Here is a 20,532-nt window from a genome sequence, read left to right on the forward strand (position 1 = left end):
AAAGACACACAAAGGGTAGAGAAAGAAGCAGCTAGAAACTCTAGATATCCATGTTGAGGAGCCTGGTGGGGGACTGGGGGGCTTCATGGAGGAGGGGAGTATGAAGCAGATTCGGGACAGTGAAGCAGAATAGGGCTGGAGAGAAAGGAAGGTGAGAAGGACCCATGTGAAGTTTTGGAGGTGGGAAAGAACAAAACCTATACCACAGTCCTCTTAAGTGCTTTGTCTGACAGCGTCTGTTATCAGTGGCCTTGTGCAGCTAGCCATGTGGCTCCTGTGGGTATATGTGTGGCTTGGCAAGGGCTGTGGCATGGGAGCAGAGGCCTGGGTCCCTGTTTGTCTGCTTTTCTCCTTTTTGGCACAAGGCAGCCATCCTTTGTAAGCCAGGAGGTGTGGGTCCCAGATTCTTCTCGCCCCAACCTCCCCCAGAAAATAAATCACACATGATTTCATTAAATGCACCTCCTGCTGGGGATGTTGGCTCATAATTCCTCTCTGATTAACCCCCACTACCCCGGCAAGTTTATAGGCCAAGAGAGGGAGGGGGACAGGGGGAAGGTAAAAGGAGGGATGGGGGGAATCCCACGCGGGTGATGGATGCCTCTGTCAGCCCAGCTCGTATTTATTAATAGTCTTAATACGGGAAGCAATAAAGGAAGAGAGGGATTCTATTAATTAAATCATTGTTATAATTAACTTTCATTAAAGGAGGATCAATAAAGAGGGGTTGAGATGGAGAGAGGAGAGATCCATTATCTCTAATTTCCTTGGAAGGGATTCAGGGAACGAGATGGGGTTGCTAGGAGACAGAGACGTGAGGGAAGAAGGAAGGATGTAAGATGTCATCCAGGTGGGGCTGGAAAGGGGGTGGACAGGAGCATTTCAGGTGAATGGAGACAGGGAATGGTGGGGGTGGTCCACACAGGGCCCCTGAAGGGAGTGGAGGGCAGCTGAGAAGGGAGCTATTGGGTTGGAGGATAAGGGGGTTGTAGGCATGTGCTTGTGCAGGGCATTGCTGAGAGCCGTGGTGAATGTGCAGGTCCTTAACAAATGCTTTACGATGCTGTGTATGTGTCTGTCTAGCCTGTGAAGCTGGTTAAGTGGATGAATGTGTTTTTGTGACTGTTGAGTCAGAGTGTGCACACAGGTATGAGGGGATGGCAACAGAGAAAGCAACAGAAACAGAAACAGGAGGAATATAAAATCACCTTTAGAGGTATAAGGCTTAGGGCATTTTTTACTAAGTACTCAAAGGTGTATACTCTTGACAGGAATAAAGCCTGTCCTTTGGCATAAGGTACAGTGATGGCTGCTATGAAAGGTGAAGGTCTGGGCAGTGGAAAACTTGTCCCACTTTTCCACAGCACCCACCCACCCTGGGGCTAAACCCTAAGCAGAACTGACATGGACCCATCAGTTTGCTCCCTCCCCAACTGCCGTGTTATCCAAGCCAGACTCCCACTTGAGACAACCCACTGGTGGCCGGCATGACAGGAGAGTAACTGCCCAGCATCCCCTGCCATGAGGTAGGGATGCGTCCCCTCTTTCCCTCTTCCCTCCACCAGGGTCCAAGAGCCGGAGGTTTGGGCTCTGTGCTCCAGTCACACCTCATGGTAAGAACACATTTTGTGACAACAGTCATACATATCATATAAATATATTTGTTCAAACTACAAAGGGATGGATATCAGGGGGAAGCTTTTATTGCTATGGGGGGACCTGGAGAGGGAGAGGGGGCTGGGAAATGGGGATACCTGGGACCACTTGTTCCCCCCATCCCTCACAGAAGGCACAAATACATTATTTCTTTCCATGTGAGGAGATGCGAGGACAGGATACAGAATACAGGAATCCTCAAAAATACAAAAAACCCTCCAAACTGAATACCTACGGTTATGGAAAAGGCCAGGGCGGGGCGCAGAAGGCAATGGGGGAACAGAAAGAGGAACCAACGAAGCTGAGAACCAAAAGGGACCTGAGAGGCCGTGATGTCCATGCTGCTGCCTCTATGCAGGCCCCAGAGAAAACTCAGGTAAACAAACAGAAACCCCAAATTAGAGAGGGTAGGGTGCCCCAGGAATTGGCTTTGGGGCATCAGACAAGGGAGTGTGAGTGTGAGTATGTGTGTGCAGTGGCTGTGTGAGTATCAGAAGCAACCAGGGCTAGGAGTGGACGATTCTATTCCCACAGGGGAAGGCCTCCTCCATCCCGGTTCCTCCAAAACCACTTTCAGGGGGTAAATTCAGCCACTGCTTCCGAACAGGACCCCTCCCTGGGACAAAAGAGCCAGGTAGGAGAGGATGAACTGAGAAATCTTGGGATGAAAATAGGGCACACAGAAGTGGTTCTTAGGGAACAGAATATCATGGAGCCCAGTGTGATAGAAAATGGGCATGAGGCCTAAGTGTATGCATGTGTGTGAGTGTGTGTGTGCATGAGTGTGTATTTGTGCATGTACGAGGGAGTAAGATCACTCAAAGGTGAAGGGGTCCTGGGTGCTGAAAAAGAAGTGTCCATCCATGTGGTCCTCCAGGGCATCCTTGTCACTCTCAGCAGGAAAGCGCTCCTTACAGATAGGACACTCCTTCCATGTGGGGGTGGCAGGGCCCCCAGTGCTGGTTTCTGACAGGGGACCCACTGTAAAGCCACTAAGAGAGACAGAGGGGAAAGGGAGAGGGTCGGCGTGCTCTGTTCCCTTCTTGACTTGCAGACTTCAGGGAGCAGGACCCATGTGCCTGGGTTCCCAGGTTATCCTGTGCCAAATGCAGCATCCTGGCCTCTCCCAGAGGGTCTTTCTCCCCACAACCCTGGAAGCCTTATTTTTCCAGTTCCCCATGTCCTCTCTTCTTTAGTCTCTGCTGGTCTCTGCAGTGCAGAGCCCATCCCCCAACCTCCTGCTCTCCTCCCTCCATCTCCGTCTGCTGCCTAATGAGGCTGAAAATGAGTCTGACATCGTCCTTCATCTTCCTGCTCCAGCCGGGAAGGATGACAGCATCACCCCCTCCCTGCCCTGAGCCCATCTCACATCCAGGCAAAACTGGGACTAGATGATCAAATCTCTCTTCCCTGTGCCTGCCCCTTGACCCTGGGAATAAAAGGGAAGGCAGAAGGGGACAATCTGATACCGAAACCCCCACCCCTGTAGGTTCCCTTCCCTAAGGGTCACCCAGGGAAGTGAGGGAAGAGGGAAAGCATTTCAGGTGTAGCCAGATGGATGCTGGATCCCAGTCTTCTCTCTGCTCCCATCCCTGGGGGCCGTGGTCACCTCCCTTCCTCCCCGGAGGATCCTAGGTACCTACCTGGTGGTTGGGGAAGGGGTAGAGGCAGGAGAGAGGGGAAGCAGGGCAATTTGGGCTCTGCAGAAGATGGTGCTAGAACAACATAGAAGCCAGTTAAAGGCAGGACCTCTGAGTGCATTGATAAGATAGGGGGAGGGATTACTTGAAGGCATCTGGGATTTGGAGCAGTGAGTCATTTTTGTTGTTAACCATACCTGTATCTCCTTTTCTTGGCTGAGGCCAAGAAGGGAAGGGGTTGGCAGCAGGGCCTGGTGACTGTCCACACGGATGCCCTTTCCCTCTGACCTCCTACCACCTCCCTCCTGGCCTTGCTGGTTGAACTCACCTGGCCATGTCATAGAAGGCACTGCCCAGTTCAGGAAGCAGCAAGTTGGCCTCCTCACCCCCACTCTGCACAGCTGCCATCAGGACTGACTTCTCATCTTCAGCCTCCTGGATGCCGAAGAGAGAGGGTTGGGCTTTGGAGTGGTGTCCCAAGATGGGGGAGCAGCACATTGGGGCAGTATGGGAAGAGCAGCCAAGGCTAGGATAGTGACCTGAGGGGCTTAGGAAGGGTGCAGCAGGAGAGGCGTTTCGAGGGGCTGGTGGGTAATAAAAGAATGAGTGCGGAGGAGAAGCAGTGAGGCTATTGGGCTGGTCTGGGTTTTGGGATGATATCTGTTGGTGTGGCCTTGAAGAGAGGCTGGGCCTGCCTCTTCTCTCCTGGGAAAAAGAGCCCTGTATGGCTAAGGTTCTTGCTCTAACTAACTGGGGGTGCGTGCCTGTGGTCCCAGCTACTCTTGAGAGACTGAGGTGGGAGGATTGCTTCAGCCCAGGAGGCAGAGGCTGCAGTGAGCCAAGATCATGCTGCACTCCAGGCTGGGACACTTGGGTTTGGCCCTACCCCTCCTTACTGCTTCTGTACAGGCTCCTCCACTGCTCACCGAGTCAGAGCTACTGTCCTCAGCTGGCCCAGAGAGGTGAGGAGAAATGGGAGCCGGCTGGCTGATGACAACGAGGGGAGAAGCCTCTCGGGGCCCAGCAGGAGAGGAGCCTGGGTCTCTATGCTCACAAAGGCCATAGGGTGGGAGCCTCATGTCTTCTGGGGACTCATCCTCCGAGTCTGTCAGAGCTGCCGGGCAGCCTGTAGGAGATGAAGCAGGCAGAGAAGAAGGATGTGTTGTGAGAAGGTTGGACCAGCTGTCTCCTCTGGATGAGGGGTATCATTACACTAAACAGGGACCAGGGTCTGGGAAAGAAAAGGCAAAACACATAGAAGGCAGAGGCAGCTCCCAGCAAGGTTACATGGAGCCTTCCTCAACAGCGGAGGGTAGAGAGGGGAAGAGGTGTTATAAGACTGGGGTTATACAGACTCAGTCCCGCAGCGGCCTCCTCATCTGTGGCAGCATCCTCATTCCACTTCTCATCTGCCACCTTCTCCAGGCGGGCCTCCAGTTTTCTCATGTACTCTAGCAATTCCTGGAATTGGGAAGGAAAAAGGCAGGTGCTAGAGAACGTGAAGGTACCAACCTTGCTAGCCTGCAGAGCCATTCTCTGCACCCAAGAACTCTTAGCTCCTCAGGATTAGATGCCTTCAGCAAAGATTGCGGCGACTTCAGGCAGACACTCCCCGCAGCACCCCTGCTTCACCACTTACATCCCTCCCTTCTCCCAGAGATCATCCCCTGTCCTGCCAAGTCCGCTAATAAGAGAAGCCAGGGTATGGGCCCTCTTGGAGAGAACAGTTTCTAAGCCAAGAGATGACGGGAATTTACAAAGTTTCTAGCCCTCAATTCCTCACCTGTGGCATCCACAGGGCCTGGGTGCTCACCTGCTTCTCCTCTTGTAACTGCTCCTTTTCCTTCTGGAGCACACGCAGGGCTGACCGCAGCTCTGTCAGCTCCCGCTTACTTTCTGACAACTGTACCTGAGGGAAGAGGGCCCGATGGAATCTGGAGCCTAGAATGTACCCCCAAGAACCTGGGCTCTGGGACCAGGACCAACAATCTAGAATCAGGTCTCCCCATGTCTCTGCTTCCTTCCTGCTCTGACGCACACGGGGATTCCCAACACTCTTCTTCCATGAGTCCTGTGTCTTGGGCCCCAGAGACTCAGTTTTCTAAGTCTTAGTCTCTGCCTCTCGAGTGGGTCCTGGATGACTGCCTGTAGACTGGGGTGCAGAGGCCTTGGTCATACCAAGGAGCCACTCTATAATTCTCCTAAGTCACCTCTACTGGGCCCAGATGTGTGCCCTGAGAGCAGAAAAAAATGCATATATATATATATTTTTTGAGACGGAGTCTCGCTCTGTCGCCCAGGCTGGACTGCAGTGGCCGAATTTCAGCTCACTGCAAGCTCCGCCTCCCGGGTTTACGCCATTCTCCTGCCTCAGCCTCCCGAGTAGCTGGGACTACAGGCGCCCGCCACCTCGCCCGGCTAGTTTTTTGTATGTTTTAGTAGAGACGGGGTTTCACCATGTTAGCCAGGATGGTCTTGATCTCCTGACCTTGTGATCCGCCCGTCTCGGCCTCCCAAAGTGCTGGGATTACAGGCTTGAGCCACCACGCCCGGCAAAAAATGCATATTTCAAACCAACGAGGGCTTGCTTGTGCAAGTGAAATGCCACCCAACATGTAAGTGGACACCTAGTACTTTTGAGCCCATACCCAAGACAGAGAGAAGGGGTATGGACGCCTCAGGAGGCCACAGGACAGGACCCTTGGTGGCTGGGTGCCTTACCAGGCTAGAATCCTTTTCCCGGGCCAGCTCAGTCTTGAACACCTGGTTTTGGGTCCTCTCCTCCTGAACTGCCTTCTCCAGTCGAAGTATCTCTGCACTCAGCTTCAGGATCTTGTCCTTCTCTGCCTGGGAGATAGCCAAGAAGGAAAATGGGAGGGTAAGAGGGGAAGAAAAAGGAACGCCACTGTCATTAGCACTATCCCTTACTGTGTCCTTTCCTTTATTTAAAGCATCATTTTTAGAGCACTTTCTCCCTTTTGCCTTCATTTCCTATACCCTCTGAATGAAGGACAGGACATGAAGGCAGGTGCTGCTTGATCAGGAATGGGCATTGTGGCAGGGTCTGGGGCCTAGGACAGAAAATGTTTGTGTTCCAAGGAAGGTACTCTGGTGATCAGGATTGGGATACCCCGGTTAGGGATGGGTCATGCCTAGAAAGTAAAGTGTACCTCCCTCAAAGCCCCTCTCCACCCCTGAGTCCTCTAAGGTTCTCAACCCCTCTTCTCTCCTCCCAAAGGGTCTGACCACATGTAGGAGTCCCCACAGAGGTGGGGGCAGTGGCCATCAGATTGCCAGGTGCCCCCCCATCCCTCTACCTCCACACTCTGCAGCAGCCCTGCCCGCTCCTTGCTCCATTGGCATTTTTCTTCCTTCAAGTGCAAACCGAGCTCAGCCAGCCTGCCATTAACTTCAGCCACTTCCAGGCGGCTGCGGTGTAGTTCGGCTATGGTGCGGTCCCTGGCTGTTGCTGCGCTGGCCAACTCCTCCCCAAGAAGGGTGGCTTTCTGCTGGCTTGAGGCTGCAAGCTCCTGGGCCCCTCGAAGCTGCTCCTTCAGGGGCTCCAGCTCAGCCTCAGGAGAAAGGAGGAGATGGAGATCAGAGTTCCCAGTGAACCGTTTGTCAGCCGGGGAGGTAACCACGCTCCCTCCACTCCACTGCATTAGGACTCGGGGTTGTGTTGTTTCGTCTTTAGCCATGTCTTTCCCCTTCTCTTTAGACACTTAGGCTTTTCTATAACTTGCCCTTGGAACTTTCCCTGTTTCCTGTTGCCAAGGGGCCTCACTCACCACCCGCTGCTGGGCCTGGCCTAGGGTGTCCTTCATCTGGGCCACCTTGTCTTTCAGTCTCTGGGCCTGAGCACTCTGCTCCTCTTGCCAGCTCTTGGCCTCCTGCAGGTCCAAATTTAAGCGACGGTTCTCCTGTTGTGCCACTTGGAGCTCAGCCTGATGGAAGCGGAAAGCAGGTAAGGAAAGGGGTATGTGTGTTGGGGTGGCTCGGGAGGTGAACCATTGTGATGAGAGTGGTCAAGGTTCCACTTCTCAGATTTAACACACACTCAAGCCTTCAACTATTGCCAGCCCTTCTTGGGTTCTCAGCTCAAAGGACTCAATCCTGCATATCCAGTCTCCAGCTCCCAAATTGAGGTATCCAGCATTATAGCCTCGGGTCTTCCATGTAGGCATTCCATGTACCATTTCTGCTACTCCATTCTTTCTCTTAAATCAAAACTCAGTCTTCATGCCCTACAGGCCCCTCAAACTCAACGGTCTACCTCCTACCCCATCCCAGTCTTTCCTACTCTTATTTCCGTCCATGGTAACAACTAGCTCCCACGTTACTCAGGATGGAGTAACCTGGTGTCCTTTGTGCCATGCTTGGCTCTGTCCTCTCCCTAGCAGCCCACAGAAAAGCCTATTGCTTCTCCATCCTGGTCACAGCCATTTCCCCTCCTCTGTTACCACCACAACCACGTTATCTGACTCTGGTTATTCCTTGCTTGGACTACTGAATAACTTTATAACTAGCTCATTCTCCACAAGGCAATCAGATTATTCTTCTTTAGGTACAGTTCTGATTTTTTAAGTACAGTTATGTTCTTTTTTAGAGATAGGATCTGACTCTGTCGCCAAGACTGGAGTGAAGTAGCATGGTCACAGCTCACTGCAGCCTCCAACTCCTGGGCTCAAGCAATTGTCTCAGCTCAGCCTCCCAAGTAGCTGGGATTATAGGTGTGTGCCACCATGCCTGCCTAGTTTTTGTGATTTTTTTTTTTTTTTTTTTTAGACGAGACAGGGTCTCACTATGTTGCCCAGGCTTATCTTGAACTCCTGACTCGAGGGATCCGCCTGCCTTCGCCTCCAAAAATGTTGGGATTACAGGTGTGGGCCACTACACCTGGCCATAAGTACAGTTCATGTCACCCCTGCTTGAAAAATCATCAAAGCCTTTCACTGCTTGTGGAATAAAAATGAAGCTCAAGATCCTCCACAGTCTAACCGAGGCCTTATCTCAAACACTTCACCCACACATTCAACTGCCCTGAGTGTTCTGTCCTTTAAGCCTTTGCTCATGTCTTTCTCTGTTCCTAGAATATCCTCACTCTCATCTCTGTCTACTCAAATTCTACCTATTCTCACTGCTGAGCAAAGGGTTTTTAACGATCTTCCACACCAAACCGAGGGTACTGAAGAAGGGATTTAGGAGTTCTGCAGATATTTGATTTGAACGTCCTCTAAATTATTAACAATTATGTTAAAAAAAACAACACAAGGCCGGGCGCAGTGGCTCACGCCTGTAATCTCAGCGTGATTTGGGAGGCCAAGGCAGGCAGATCACCTGAGGTCAGAAGTTTGAGACCAGCCTGGCCAACATGGTGAAACCCCATCTCTACTAAAAATACAAAAAATTAGCCAGGCGTGGTGGCAGGTGCCTGTAATCCCACTACTCAGGGGGCTGAGACAGAAGAATCGCTTGAACCTGGAAGGCAGAGGTTGCAGTGAGCCGAGATCGTGCCACTGCACTCCAGCCTGGGCAACAAGATGAAACTCTGTCTCAAAACAAAGAAACAAACAAACGGCCGGGCGCGGTGGCTCAAGCCCGTAATCCCAGCACTTTGGGAGGCCGAGACGGGCGGATCACGAGCTCAGGAGATCGAGACCATCCTGGCTAACACGGTGAAACCCCGTCTCTACTAAAAATACAAAAAACTAGCCGGGCGAGGTGGCGGGCGCCTGTAGTCCCCGCTACTCGGGAGACTGAGGCAGGAGAATGGCATAAACCTGGGAGGCGGAGCTTGCAGTGAGCTGAGATCCGGCCACTGTACTCCAACCTGGGCGGCAGAGCGAGACTCCGTCTCAAAAAAAAAAAAAAAAAAAAAAAAAGAAACAAACAAACACGCATAAAATCACAAGTTAACACACTGGAGATCACCAATTGGCATGTGTTTCCAGGTTAATTCATTTTTGTGCAAAGCTCAGAATAGTTTCTATTGTATTTTCTATTGAATTGAAGAGTAAACTGAGTTGCAAGGTGGACAGTTTAAAAATTGTTATCATTTGCACCTACTTGTGTGTGACTCAAGGTGTTCTCAATACTGCACAACCAAAATAAAATACAGAAATATATTAGTTGCTGAGGCTGACAGAACAGTCATCCATAGCCTCTCATTTCAAAGTTTGGTATGCCTCAAAATTACCTAATTGCTTTCATTACCTTTTAAGTAAATGTTATACATTCAGATTTATGAAAATAAATTCATAGTAATAAAATATTGTTTTTGTTTATTCAGTGAGAGTCCACACAAGATGAAAAACTTTATTGGTGGGAGGAGAGGAAAGGGTTCTGCTAAAAAGGTTTGAAAGTACTAGGCTAGCCGGGCGCGGTGGCGCAAGCCTGTAATCCCAGCACTTTGGGAGGCCGAGACGGGCGGATCACGAGGTCAGGAGATCGAGACCATCCTGGGTAAACTGGTGAAACCCCGTCTCTACTAAAAAATACAAAAAAAACTAGCCGGGCGCGGTGGCGGGCGCCTGTAGTTCCAGCTACTCGGGAGGCTGAGGCAGGAGAATGGCGTGAACCCGGGAGGCGGAGCTTGCAGTGAGCTGAGATCCGGCCACTGCACTCCAGCCTGGGAGACAAAGCGAGACTTCGTCTCAAAAAAAAAAAAAAAAAAAAAAAAAAGAAAGTACTAGGCTACTACATGCCCTACACCCCATCCCTTTTTTTTTTCTGAGACAGAATCTTGCTCTGTCACCCAGGCTGGAGTGCAGGGGTGCGATCACAGCTCACTGCAGGCTTGACCTCCCGGGCTCAAGCAATCCTTCCACTTCAGCTTCCTGAGTAGCTGGGACTACAGGTGCATGCCACCATGCCTGGCTAATTTTTAAAATTTTTTGTAGAGATAGGGTCTCACTATGTTGCCCAGGCTGGTTTTGAACTTCTGGGCTTGAACAATCTTCCCACCTCAGCCTCCCAAAGTGTTATGATCACAGGTGTGAGCCACCATGCCCAGCCATGGCCCTCCCCTGCTTTTTTTTTCTGAGACAGAGTCTCACTCTGTCACCCAGGCTGGAGTGCCATAGTGTGATCTAGGCTCACTGCAACTTCTGCCTCCCGGGTTCAAGTGATTCTCCTGCCTCAGCCTCCTGAGTAGCTGGGATTACAGGCACCTGACACACCTGGCTAATTTTTGTATTTTTAGTAGAGATGGGGTTTCACCATGTTGGCCAGGCTGGTCTTGAACTCCTGACCTCAGGTGATCCGCCTGCCTTGGCCTTCCAAAGTGCTGGAATTACAGGCGTGAGCCACTGTGCCTGGCCTCCACACCCCTTTTAAAAAGACTTTTCTTATGTCTCTAACAAGATGTGCACTCATACACCTCCCTGGAGCTCTACAATACTTTATTAGATTTCTCTTGAGGCCAGGTGCAGTGGCTCACACCTGTAATCACAGCAATTTGGGAGGCTGAGGTGGGCGGAACACTTGAGGTCAAGAGTTCGAGACCAGTCTGCCTAACATGGTGAAACTCTGTCTCTACTAAAAATACAAAAGTTAGCTGGGCATGGTGGCATGCGCCAGTAATCCCAGCTGCTCAGGTAACTGAGACATGAGAGTTGCTTGAACCCAGGAGGCAGAGGTTGCACTGAGCTGAGATTGTACTCTTATATTCCACTTTTCCACTCTGACTAATCCTGATTTGGGTATATGTCTTATATTCCCTAGTGGAGTGCACACAATGTCAATGTCTTCTTTACATTTGTATTCCCTTTGGTGTCTGGCTCTCGAAAGGGAATCAAACACTGACTGGACAATGGAGAAAGCAAATCATCTCTGAGACTCTTACCTCGCTTTGCTCCTTGTCTGCTTGTACTTCTTTCAGTTGCCCAAGAAGCTTCTCCTGTTCCCGAGTCAGGGCCTTCACTGTGTCTCTAAGCCTGTGATTGGTGGGATGACATGTCAGACAATCTGCTCCACCCAGAGAAGGAATGGACTCAGGCCTCTGTCTTGTGCTCTGCTGCTGCTGCTCTAGGCCCAGAGCTCCATTTCACTCTGGGATGCATAAATCCCTAAGCCAGCTCCAGTTCTAAGCCCCAGGAAACCAAGATTCCAGGTTCTAGAGAAGAATTTAGAAACAAATAGTTTTTCTTATCTTTTTATGTAATATTTTAAGGAATGTTTTGCTGATGGCTCCCATTGTTTTCACTCAATCAAGAGACTAGAATCTAGTCTTTTTGAGATGAGGGCAGTCATTATTGATTGTAAACTTTTGATCTAGACCAGAAGTTGGCAGACTTTTTCTGTAAAGGGCCTGATAGTAAAGATTTTATGCTTTGCAGCCCATGTGGTCTCTGTGGCATCTACTCAACTCTGCCATTGTAGTGCAGGACCGTCCATTGACAATATGTAAATGAATGAGCATGATGTTTCAATAAAACTTGAACACAGATTTGAAGTTCATACAACTTTCACATGTTACAAAATATTCTTCTTTTAATTTGTTCTTAACCATTAAAAGATGTAAAAACCATTCTTACCTGTGCGTTATACAACAGGTGGCAGGCTAGATTTGGCTTGTGGGCCATAGTTGTTGACCCCTGGTCTAGACAGCCTCTAATCTTTTCCGGATGCTCAATCTGACCACTGCTTTCCTAACCTGTGACTTAGAATGCTGACATCTAATATTTCCCTAGGGTGAGACTAACATATCCTGAAGAAGCCTCTCAGATGAACTCACTTATTACTTTGGGCCTTGGATAGAATGCCTCTTTCTTTTAAACAGTTTTTTTTTTTTTTTTTTTTTGGAGACGGAGTCTCGCTCTGTCGCCCAGGCTGGAGTGCAGTGGCTGGATCTCAGCTCACTGCAAGCTCCGCCTCCCGGGATTACGCCATTCTCCTGCCTCAGCCTCCCGAGTAGCTGGGACTACAGGCGCCCGCCACCTCGCCTGGCTAGTTTTTTTTTTTTTTTTTTGTATTTTTTAGTAGAGACGGGGTTTCACCGTGTTAGCCAGGATGGTCTCGATCTCCTGACCTCGTGATCCACCCATCTCAGCCTCCCAAAGTGCTGGGATTACAGGCTTGAGCCACCGCGCCCGGCCTTAAACAGTTTTTTAAAATATCCCATCTACCAGTACTAAATGGAATATAATTATGTCATTTAATGAAATAAGGAACTAGAGTATTTAAACCGGTGAAAATTTGAAGGGAGACATGGGAGGTGGTGGTCAATATTTATGCTACTTGGTAGAGGAAACAACTTTCTGGAAGCAGAAAGAAATTTATTTTATGTGGCTCCAGAGGTCTCGGGACCCCATGCTAAGTTATAGGAGAGTAGAGTTTGGCTCAATACAAGAGATACAAAAATGACAGCTGTCAAATGTTAAAGAGGCTGCCTCCTGAGGGTGACCTCTTACATACCCTCATACATATCTTACATTCCCAATGCTAAGAGTCTATGATTTGTATCTTTTTTTCCAGAGGAGAGATTCCATAACATTCCTGGATCACCAGTTCTAATGTTTCTTAATAGTAAGAACACAGTCCAATCTTATCTTTCCTGCTGCCAAATCTGAAATCCATCCTCTCTTATCTTGCACTGACTTTCATCCATTCTCTTCTTCCAAATCCTCCACTCCTAGCTCTTGCTCAGCTTTTGCTGCACGATAAGTGGTAACTATGATTATTTCCAAAGCAAAGGAATACAGAATAGCGTGCGGAAAGATGGTAGAGAGCTCGGCAGAAAAGGGTATCCCCAGTAATTGGACTAGCATGAGTGAGGGTAGGAGGGAAAGAGAAAGCATGTGAGGCAGACAGCAGGTCTGCCCGCCTGAGAGAGGGGGCTGGAGCGTGGGGGTCATGGAAAGGAGAGGAAGTGACGGGGTCAGTGGACTCCCCTCACCTGTCGAGCTCCACTTCCTTCGTCAGCACTTTCTCACTGATGGTCTGAATGTCATCCTCCAGCTCCAGGATGCGTGCCACATGGTCTCCCTGTTGCCGGCTCAGGATGTCCCTCTCTTCTGTGATCTCCCCATGGGACCGGGAAATCCCCTGAAATTAAGTTTCCCCCAGAAGAAAAGGGAGGTTGGGATTCATCTCTCAAGTAGTGGAACAAAGGCTTAGGAAGAGCACACCAGGGTCTGACTGCTCCCACCTGGCTATCACATTGCCTTCCTTGAAAAAGAAACTGCTGGAACATTCCTTTACCTATCAACGTGGCCACCTCCACCTTACCTCAGCATTCCTATGTTCAAATAACTGAGTCTCATTACAAGTTTGGAACACGTCTCTTGTCATATCAAGTTTAATCCCAACCATTACCCCTTAAACCTATTTTCTTGATGTCAGAACCATCATAAAAGCCCACTAACATCTCTCCTTCACTCTCTTCAGTGGGTTTAGATTTTGCACGCTGGATGAGCAGCCAGACCCTACCCCCTACCTGGCCCAGCTCCCACCTTATACTGTTCCATCAGCTCCGCGTGTTCCTGCCTGGCAGTTGCCAGAGCCCTCTCGAGCTCCTGCACTCGGCTCCTCAGCTCTGTCACCTGTCCCTCCAGCTGCAGCTTCAGCTGCATCAGGTCATTCCGTTCTTGCTGGCTCTCATCGAGCTGGTTCTACAGGCGGCAGAAGGAGAAGGGGAGTGTGCTGGTGGAGTACCCCTTCTAAGGTTCCATCCTTACCACACTCCAGGTGCATTCTGGGGTTGGGAAGTTATATAGCTTTGGGCTATAAAGAGGTGAGGAAGGGGATGCTAGGTGTGCTACCGAATCCTGTCCACCACCCAGTCAGATGCACCAGCTCACGGCACTCTGAATTGCCCATCCCTCTTACCTTTCCCCACCCTAGGCCTGGCCCTTTCCTCACCCAGCAATTGCAGGAATCCCTTGTGTGGCATGTCAATGAACACAAACACAAGGGATGGCTCCCTTAATTTTACCCTATCTGCTCTGGAGTTGGACAGACTTGGGTTCAAATCTTCAATGCAATTTTTACTAGCTATGTGATTTTTTTAAAGACAGGGTCTCACTATGCTGCCCAGGCTGGAGTACAGTGGCTAGCCATAGGTGCAACCACAGCATACAGTACCTCAAACTCCTGGCCTCAAGCAATCCTTCCACCACAGTGTCTCCCCAGTAGCTGGGACTATAGGCACATGCCACTACACCCAGCTGGCTATGTGATTTTGAACAAGTTTCTTAACTTCTCTAAGTTAAGAAACATGTCCTCATCTGTAACATGATCCCTTAGTCTGAATTGTTGTAGGGCTCAAATGAGAATCATAATGGTGAAAACACAATAGAGAGTAGGAGCTCATCACACATCTTTCACTTATGTGAGATATAAACATCTTCCTAGGTGACAGAGCAAGGCTGTCTCAAAAAAAAAAAAAAAAAGAAAAACAAACAAACAAACAAACAAACAAACAAACCCCAAACAGTATCATTTCAACGTGTAGTCAAAATAAAAATTATTGAAGTCTTTTACATTCTCTTTAAAAAATACTAAGTCTTCAAAATCTGGAGTATATTTTACCCTTATAGTACATCTCAGATTGGATTAATTGCATCTGAAGTGCTCAAGAGCCATATATAGTTAAGAGCCTTTAGTATCGGACAGTACAGATCTGGGGCCTTGCCTATCTGCTCTCACTCCCCACTCGTCCTGGAAGCAGGTCTTGTGCTCCCTTTTCTCTGAATGTTCCCTCGAGTAGCCTCCCTCCACCCTTTAGATCTTCCTCTAGGGCATAAGGCAGTATGTAGCGCGTAGAGAAGGAAGGCTGCAAAAGTTCTTATGAAATCCTGAGTTACACTGGCCTGTGGGTGGTCTCCTTTCCTGCCTTACATGTTCATGTATGTCTATGTTAGACTGAGATTTTCCTGAAGGCAGGACCTTGTCTAACTTTCAGTGAGGTCTTTAGTTGAGGCCACAGATGAGGGGAGGGTAAGGTGGGAAGGGCCCTCTTGCAATGCTGTCTCCCACTCCCTTGCCTGAGAATAACTCTGTTGCTCTTTTCTCACCTGTAACACAGTTGCCTTGGGGACAACCAGCAGGATGTCAGAGCCCCCATCAGCCTCCTCCAGGGTCACCAGTTCATCCATGGGCCTTGGCTCTCGGAACTGGAAAGGGGGGCTCTGCCCACACACCCGGCCCTGGCGGTTCACATATCGGAACTGGTAGAGCTGAGCTCCTGGTTTGGGCAGGTAGCTGGCTGTGGGAAGAAGAATGGACCCAGGACCCCAAATGATCCACTGTCCTTGGCTCCAGCCCCTTGCTCAGTATTCCATATACTGTTTCTTCTCTTCTCCACCTCCCACAGGCCATTTCTTTTCCTAGGGTACTCTTCTCTCTCCTTTCTGCCTATCCCTCTCCTTCCTTTCTCACCACATAATGCTACCTTTCCATCTTCCTTACTCCCTGGTTTTTCCTTCTTTGGGTAGGACATGGGACTAGACGTCCTCTGATGTTCCTTCTGTCTCTAAGTCACTGATTCTGCAATAATCCCATGATTTTCTATCTGCTGAGCCCTGTTGGATATATTCTCATTATATTTATTTTCATTTATTTTTCCTTGTCCTTTGTGCCTAACTTTTAATGTTTCTGAGCCCACTACCTTCTTTCAAACTTCTACTCCCTTGGCTCCTCTCTCCCAATTTTCCGTCTTCCCTTGTACCTTGGAACTGGACACTGGTGTGAATGGGGGAACCATCAGTTGTACTTTCAGGCACGGAAGACCACACAAATGTGTGGTAATCTCGAACACAGGCAGCTTCTACCTGTGAAAGCCCAAGGTTGGAGAAAGGTATGGTCATGGAAATACCTTCTATGGATGGAAGAAAGGGCAGAGGGGTTGAATGAGAGGGGCAGGATGGAGCTACAGTGGCAACAATGACAAGAGAAAGGGAAAGTGGAGGGACACTAATGTGTCAGTAAAGAATAAGGTTAAGATGGAGAAAAGATGAGCTTTGATTACACAGGTGGCCTCTGTCATCTGTGACATGTTTCTTTCTTCTTCTCTATCAACCTGAGGTTGAGAATCCAAGAGCCCAATCATTCCCCTTATTCCAACCAACCCACAGCCCATAAACCTAAGCCAAAAGGGGTTCCAGAGATACCTTGAAGATGCCAATCCAGTCACTGGCACTGGGCATGGTGCCTGGGGGAAGGGTGTAGTGACATTCCACCTTGGTATTGGGGATGTAGGTCCGGGCTACATTCAGAAAGTTGACTCCACCACGGGATGGTGCTCGGCTTAGTGGTGATTCTTCCATCCTGGCCTTGAGATATCTGTCCTCCTATGAAAGAAAGGGTTGATATCCTAAAGTCTCTCCAGTCCACCTCCTTCCCCACACAGCTCCAGCAACACACGCTCACAGCCCTGCCACTACACCTGGAGACAAGCCATACCTGGTTTCCAGTCCTTGAGGGTTATGAACATTTTTGAGGTATCACTCTTAGTCTCTAGGATGTAGGTCTGGCCTTCCAAGTCAGTCCCCATCCTGTCTCACACTATACCCTCTCTGGCTTATAGACCCTTCTGAGGGTCCAGACTTCTCTAATTTTGCTCCCAAAAGGACACTGAGGGGAGACAGAGCGTGGGACACTGAAACTTGGTCGACAGCCTCCATTTCTCCATCCCATCTCCCACACATCCTGGCTCTTGCATTCAAAATCCAGCTGAGGTGTGGGGCCCTCTCATTGAGAGGTGTCCTTACCTACTCCTAAGCTTGTTGACCCAGCTGTATCCAGGAATGAGTTATGACATCAGAAAGCAGCAACTAATCTCTGAAAGGAATGGTTGAGTTTTCAGAGCTAGAATACGGCTTGGGGTCGGGGGGAACTGACAGCCCAAATCCTTAGGCTCCTGAGCTCTCTTTTCATCTCTCTGAGCTGTCTACCCCCATGAATTCCAGGGAAGCAGAAAGCTTCTGCTGGCATCCAAGAGACAAAGGGAAGGGGAGGATATAAGGAAAGACAGGTTCTGTCCCTCGACTTATTATTCCAGGAAGTCAAGAATTCTGGAGGCGGCAACTTCAAGGGTGGAGTGAGGCGCTTAGCAGGAACGTGGTGGGGGTGGTGAGATGGAATGTGGGGGCCTGGAGCCAGGAAAGCCCCACCCCGGGGCAGGGAACAGACGAGAAAGTGGGAAGTAAGGGCCCCCAAGAAGTGGAAATGTATATTTAACCTTGAGGAAAGGGGAGATGAGTTAAAAAAGAACCCAACATTCTTCTCTCCAGACTGTGCCTGCAGCAGGACTAGAAACCTACTAGTTTCACTTTAGTATTTCTCTCCTCATTTTCTCTCTGCTCCCCTCAGCCTCGATCCTTCCATCTGTTTGTATTGGTAGCTGGAGACACACTATAGGATGGGGTTGAGAGGAAGGGGTGTTCCAAGTTAGCTGGGGAGAGTTAATTGGAAAATATGAGGGTGGGGTGAGGACAGATAACAATAATAATGATCAAGAGAACTCCTCAGTCCAGGGCTGTGAGATGGCCCTCTTACTCATCACTCCTTTCCAGCCCACTAATCTGCTTCCTGTGTCACTCACAGCCGACATGTCCAACCAGCCATTGCCACTAGTCATACGCACGCCCCCAAACATCACAAACCCACACCAGGCTGAAGTCTAGGGGACAGAAGCTTTAAAAGAAAACAGAAACTCAGTGGATAAAGGTGAGCCAGCAACACAAAAAGGAGCAACTTCTGCCCCCAAAATAGGTAGAACAAAAGGTTTTTTTTTTTTTTTTTTTTTTTTTTTAATGTTCATCTCTCTGAAAAATTCCTGGTTGAAACTAGTCCATGTTTTCTCCAAATGTAATTCTTCCAGCTTTCTAAGGGTGGGGGTAAGTTGTCCCCAAAGATCTATACCTGGAGAATACTAAAATACACCCCAAAAAGAAAATCCGTAACAGCTGTAAATGTTCTTCATGTCCGAAAGAAAGTTCTGGGCACCTAAGATGTAGGTGTGTAGCCTGATTCAGATGTTCACATGGCGGGCGGAGAGCGGGTGTCCCGCCCCCTCCTCTGTAGGCTCTAGAGTTCCTTGACATTCTACTACTTGGAAGGTCCCCCTTCCTCCAGGGATTCAGCGTCGTAAAGGCCTTTGGATTTGCGTAGGGGAGAGAGGGAAGACGTGTGGGGGACACGTCTTGCCTGGGAGAGAATAAGCAGATTTCAGCTCCCCTAAAGGGATCAGCTTTATAGAGACGTACTGAGAAGAAGGAGAGGACGACGAGGGGGCGCCCCCTCTAATCAGGGTCCCCTTGAAACTAAGAACTCCCCAAACAGCGGGGGTGGCTTCTCCAGTAAGGAAAGTGTTAAAACCCAAACGCTCCTGCATCCCCCTTCGACAGTTCCCTTACGTTATCCTTCCCCAAACTGGAAAGTGGGGAAACTCTGCCCTCCCATAAAATCGCCCCCAATTAGGCCAAGTTTCTTACCCAACAGATGGATCAGCTGTTCCCCTCACCTTTCACCAACAACAAAAACAGCACTCCGACTTCTCGAGGGGAGGGAGAAGAGTGGGCGCGAGGACTTCTGGGTTTTGTGGTTCTTCCGCGCCCTTTCGCCGCCGCGCGCTCGGATCTAGGACTACATATCCTAGAAGGCTGCGCGCAAGGAGGGCGGGGAAGAGGGCGTCCGTGGCGGCGGCCTCACCGCGGCGTCCTGGGAGGCGTAGTTCTCACTCCTATGACAGAGAACGAGGGTGTGGCCATCAAAGGACTTCACGGCCCATGATCCCTTAGGAGGGGGCCGGCTGCATGAGGGGTGGCTGCTGGTTTGTAACGTGCGTTGTTGGGGGCTGGGGAGGATTTACGGCTCTAACGCCTTCTGTATAACGCTTTAACGGTGGGCAGAGCGGTTTCTGTTGCGTCCCCCTCATGTACTTTTCACACCCCCCTGTGAGATAGGCGTTAGCGTTATGCACACTTTATAGATGAAGAAACTCAAGTACGGTTAAGGAGCCAGTGTGAAGTGTCAAAGCTATGAAATGTAGAACTGCACTAGCCTTGGCTGACTCCACGTCATATGTTCTTGCCACTACACCACAGCTACCCACCATTTTGGGGATGGGAAACTGATAGCTGGGGTATAGCAGTTTCTTCTTTACTTCAACCTCAGGGACAGACCTTGTAAGAATGTTGTGTTCTGCACAGTTGACCATTTTCTTCCAACTTAAGGATTTCAGTGCTAAGGGGCCTGACAATACGCATCTGGACTGGGCTCCCCTAGAGTGGCTTCTGGGTCTAGGAAGAGGATAAAATTGCCTGAGGTGGTGGTAGGAGCAGTGGAATGAGAAGAATGAAATTGAAAAGGGAGCTTGGCATAATTCAGGACCTGTCGCAATTCACAAGCCACTTATAGGGGCCTGTTTGCCCAAGCCTTTTAAGTGGCTTAAATTAATTAGGATAACAATATATGTTGACGTTCCGGTTTTTATTTAGGAGAGGTGAAAGATTGACACGTCTCCCACACCCCAAGTCACGTTACAGACTTGAGCATCCTACCCCCGTCTCGCCATTCTCCATCCCTCTAGTCGGAGGCATTCAGAATTACCTCTTTCTCTGGCTCTGCATTAAAGGATTACAGTCTTAAGGATTGATTTCCTCTTCCTAGGTGCCTGCTTTAATTCTCTACTGCACTAAGTTATGGAGCTTCTGCCTTTTCCAAGTTTTTTGGTAGTGTTTTGCTTTTATGACTGAATGCGGTGTCTGCCCTGAGTGTCTTTCATCTGAAGATCTCCAGGCACTTAACAATTAGTTACTGAGCTGCACAAACATTAAGGTGATGTGTCTGTGTCATTAGTCAGGATTTATGAGTTAGGGAACCAGTTTCTGGATGAGGAGGTAGCTCAAGGTCTGGAGTGGGTTAAGAGTGAGGTCTGTTCAAGGACCCAAGTCTCAAGTGTTCTAGGCTCTTGTCTTCCACCCAAAATAAGGGTCTGTAAGAAAACAGTCTCGGAGCTAAAAATGGGTGCTTATGATCTGTTCAAACTATGCTAAGAATTTTCCTATTTAATACAACAGGCTTATGTAATATGCCTTGTTTTTATCCCCATTTTACACATGATGAGATTGAGGCACAATTAATGACTTGTCTGGAGTCATCCAGCTAGTAAGTGGCAGAATCAGGATTTAAGCACAAGCAGTCACCATACTCCCAGTCCAGAAACTCTGGCATGTGATACTAACTCCCATTGTTCTAAGGAACAGTGCTGGTTCATTAACAGGAGACACATGTT

General features: G+C 49.3%; 2 protein-coding genes across 8 annotated transcripts in view; both read right to left on the reverse strand.

Moving 5' to 3' along the window:
* Positions 1–20,532, reverse strand: part of ATP5MC2 (ATP synthase membrane subunit c locus 2) — a 494,192-nt gene that overhangs the window by 46,335 nt on the left and 427,325 nt on the right. Inside the window, exon 1 of one of the 4 annotated variants that reach the window (XM_077954434.1) lies at positions 1,770–1,773. The exons of the other annotated variants lie outside the window; for them this stretch is intronic. The gene's annotated coding sequence lies outside the window, so the exon portion shown is untranslated. Of the gene's footprint in view, positions 1–1,769; positions 1,774–20,532 lie in introns of those variants that run through there. 4 annotated transcript variants of the gene reach the window in all.
* Positions 1,642–18,773, reverse strand: CALCOCO1 (calcium binding and coiled-coil domain 1). Of its 4 annotated transcripts, none has more exons than XM_028829576.2 (15): positions 18,731–18,773; positions 16,406–16,582; positions 15,964–16,066; positions 15,311–15,501; positions 13,748–13,906; positions 13,192–13,340; positions 11,140–11,230; positions 7,085–7,240; positions 6,614–6,868; positions 6,018–6,143; positions 5,110–5,205; positions 4,652–4,757; positions 4,223–4,422; positions 3,625–3,731; positions 1,642–2,648 (listed from the first exon to the last, which is right to left on the reverse strand). In XM_028829576.2, exons 2-15 carry the CDS (start codon positions 16,559–16,561, stop codon positions 2,471–2,473), a joined length of 2,073 nt encoding a protein of 690 aa, XP_028685409.1. In that variant the 5' UTR covers positions 16,562–16,582; positions 18,731–18,773; the 3' UTR covers positions 1,642–2,470. The 4 variants fall into 4 exon arrangements, with proteins under 4 accessions (XP_028685409.1, XP_077810495.1, XP_028685407.1 ...); XM_077954369.1 differs by having other exon boundaries at positions 1,642–3,371; XM_028829574.2 differs by having other exon boundaries at positions 16,406–16,585.

The sequence above is a fragment of the Macaca mulatta genome, chromosome 11 (genome assembly GCF_049350105.2).
Source record: "Macaca mulatta isolate MMU2019108-1 chromosome 11, T2T-MMU8v2.0, whole genome shotgun sequence".
In the NCBI taxonomy this organism is placed as follows: Eukaryota; Metazoa; Chordata; class Mammalia; order Primates; family Cercopithecidae; genus Macaca; species Macaca mulatta.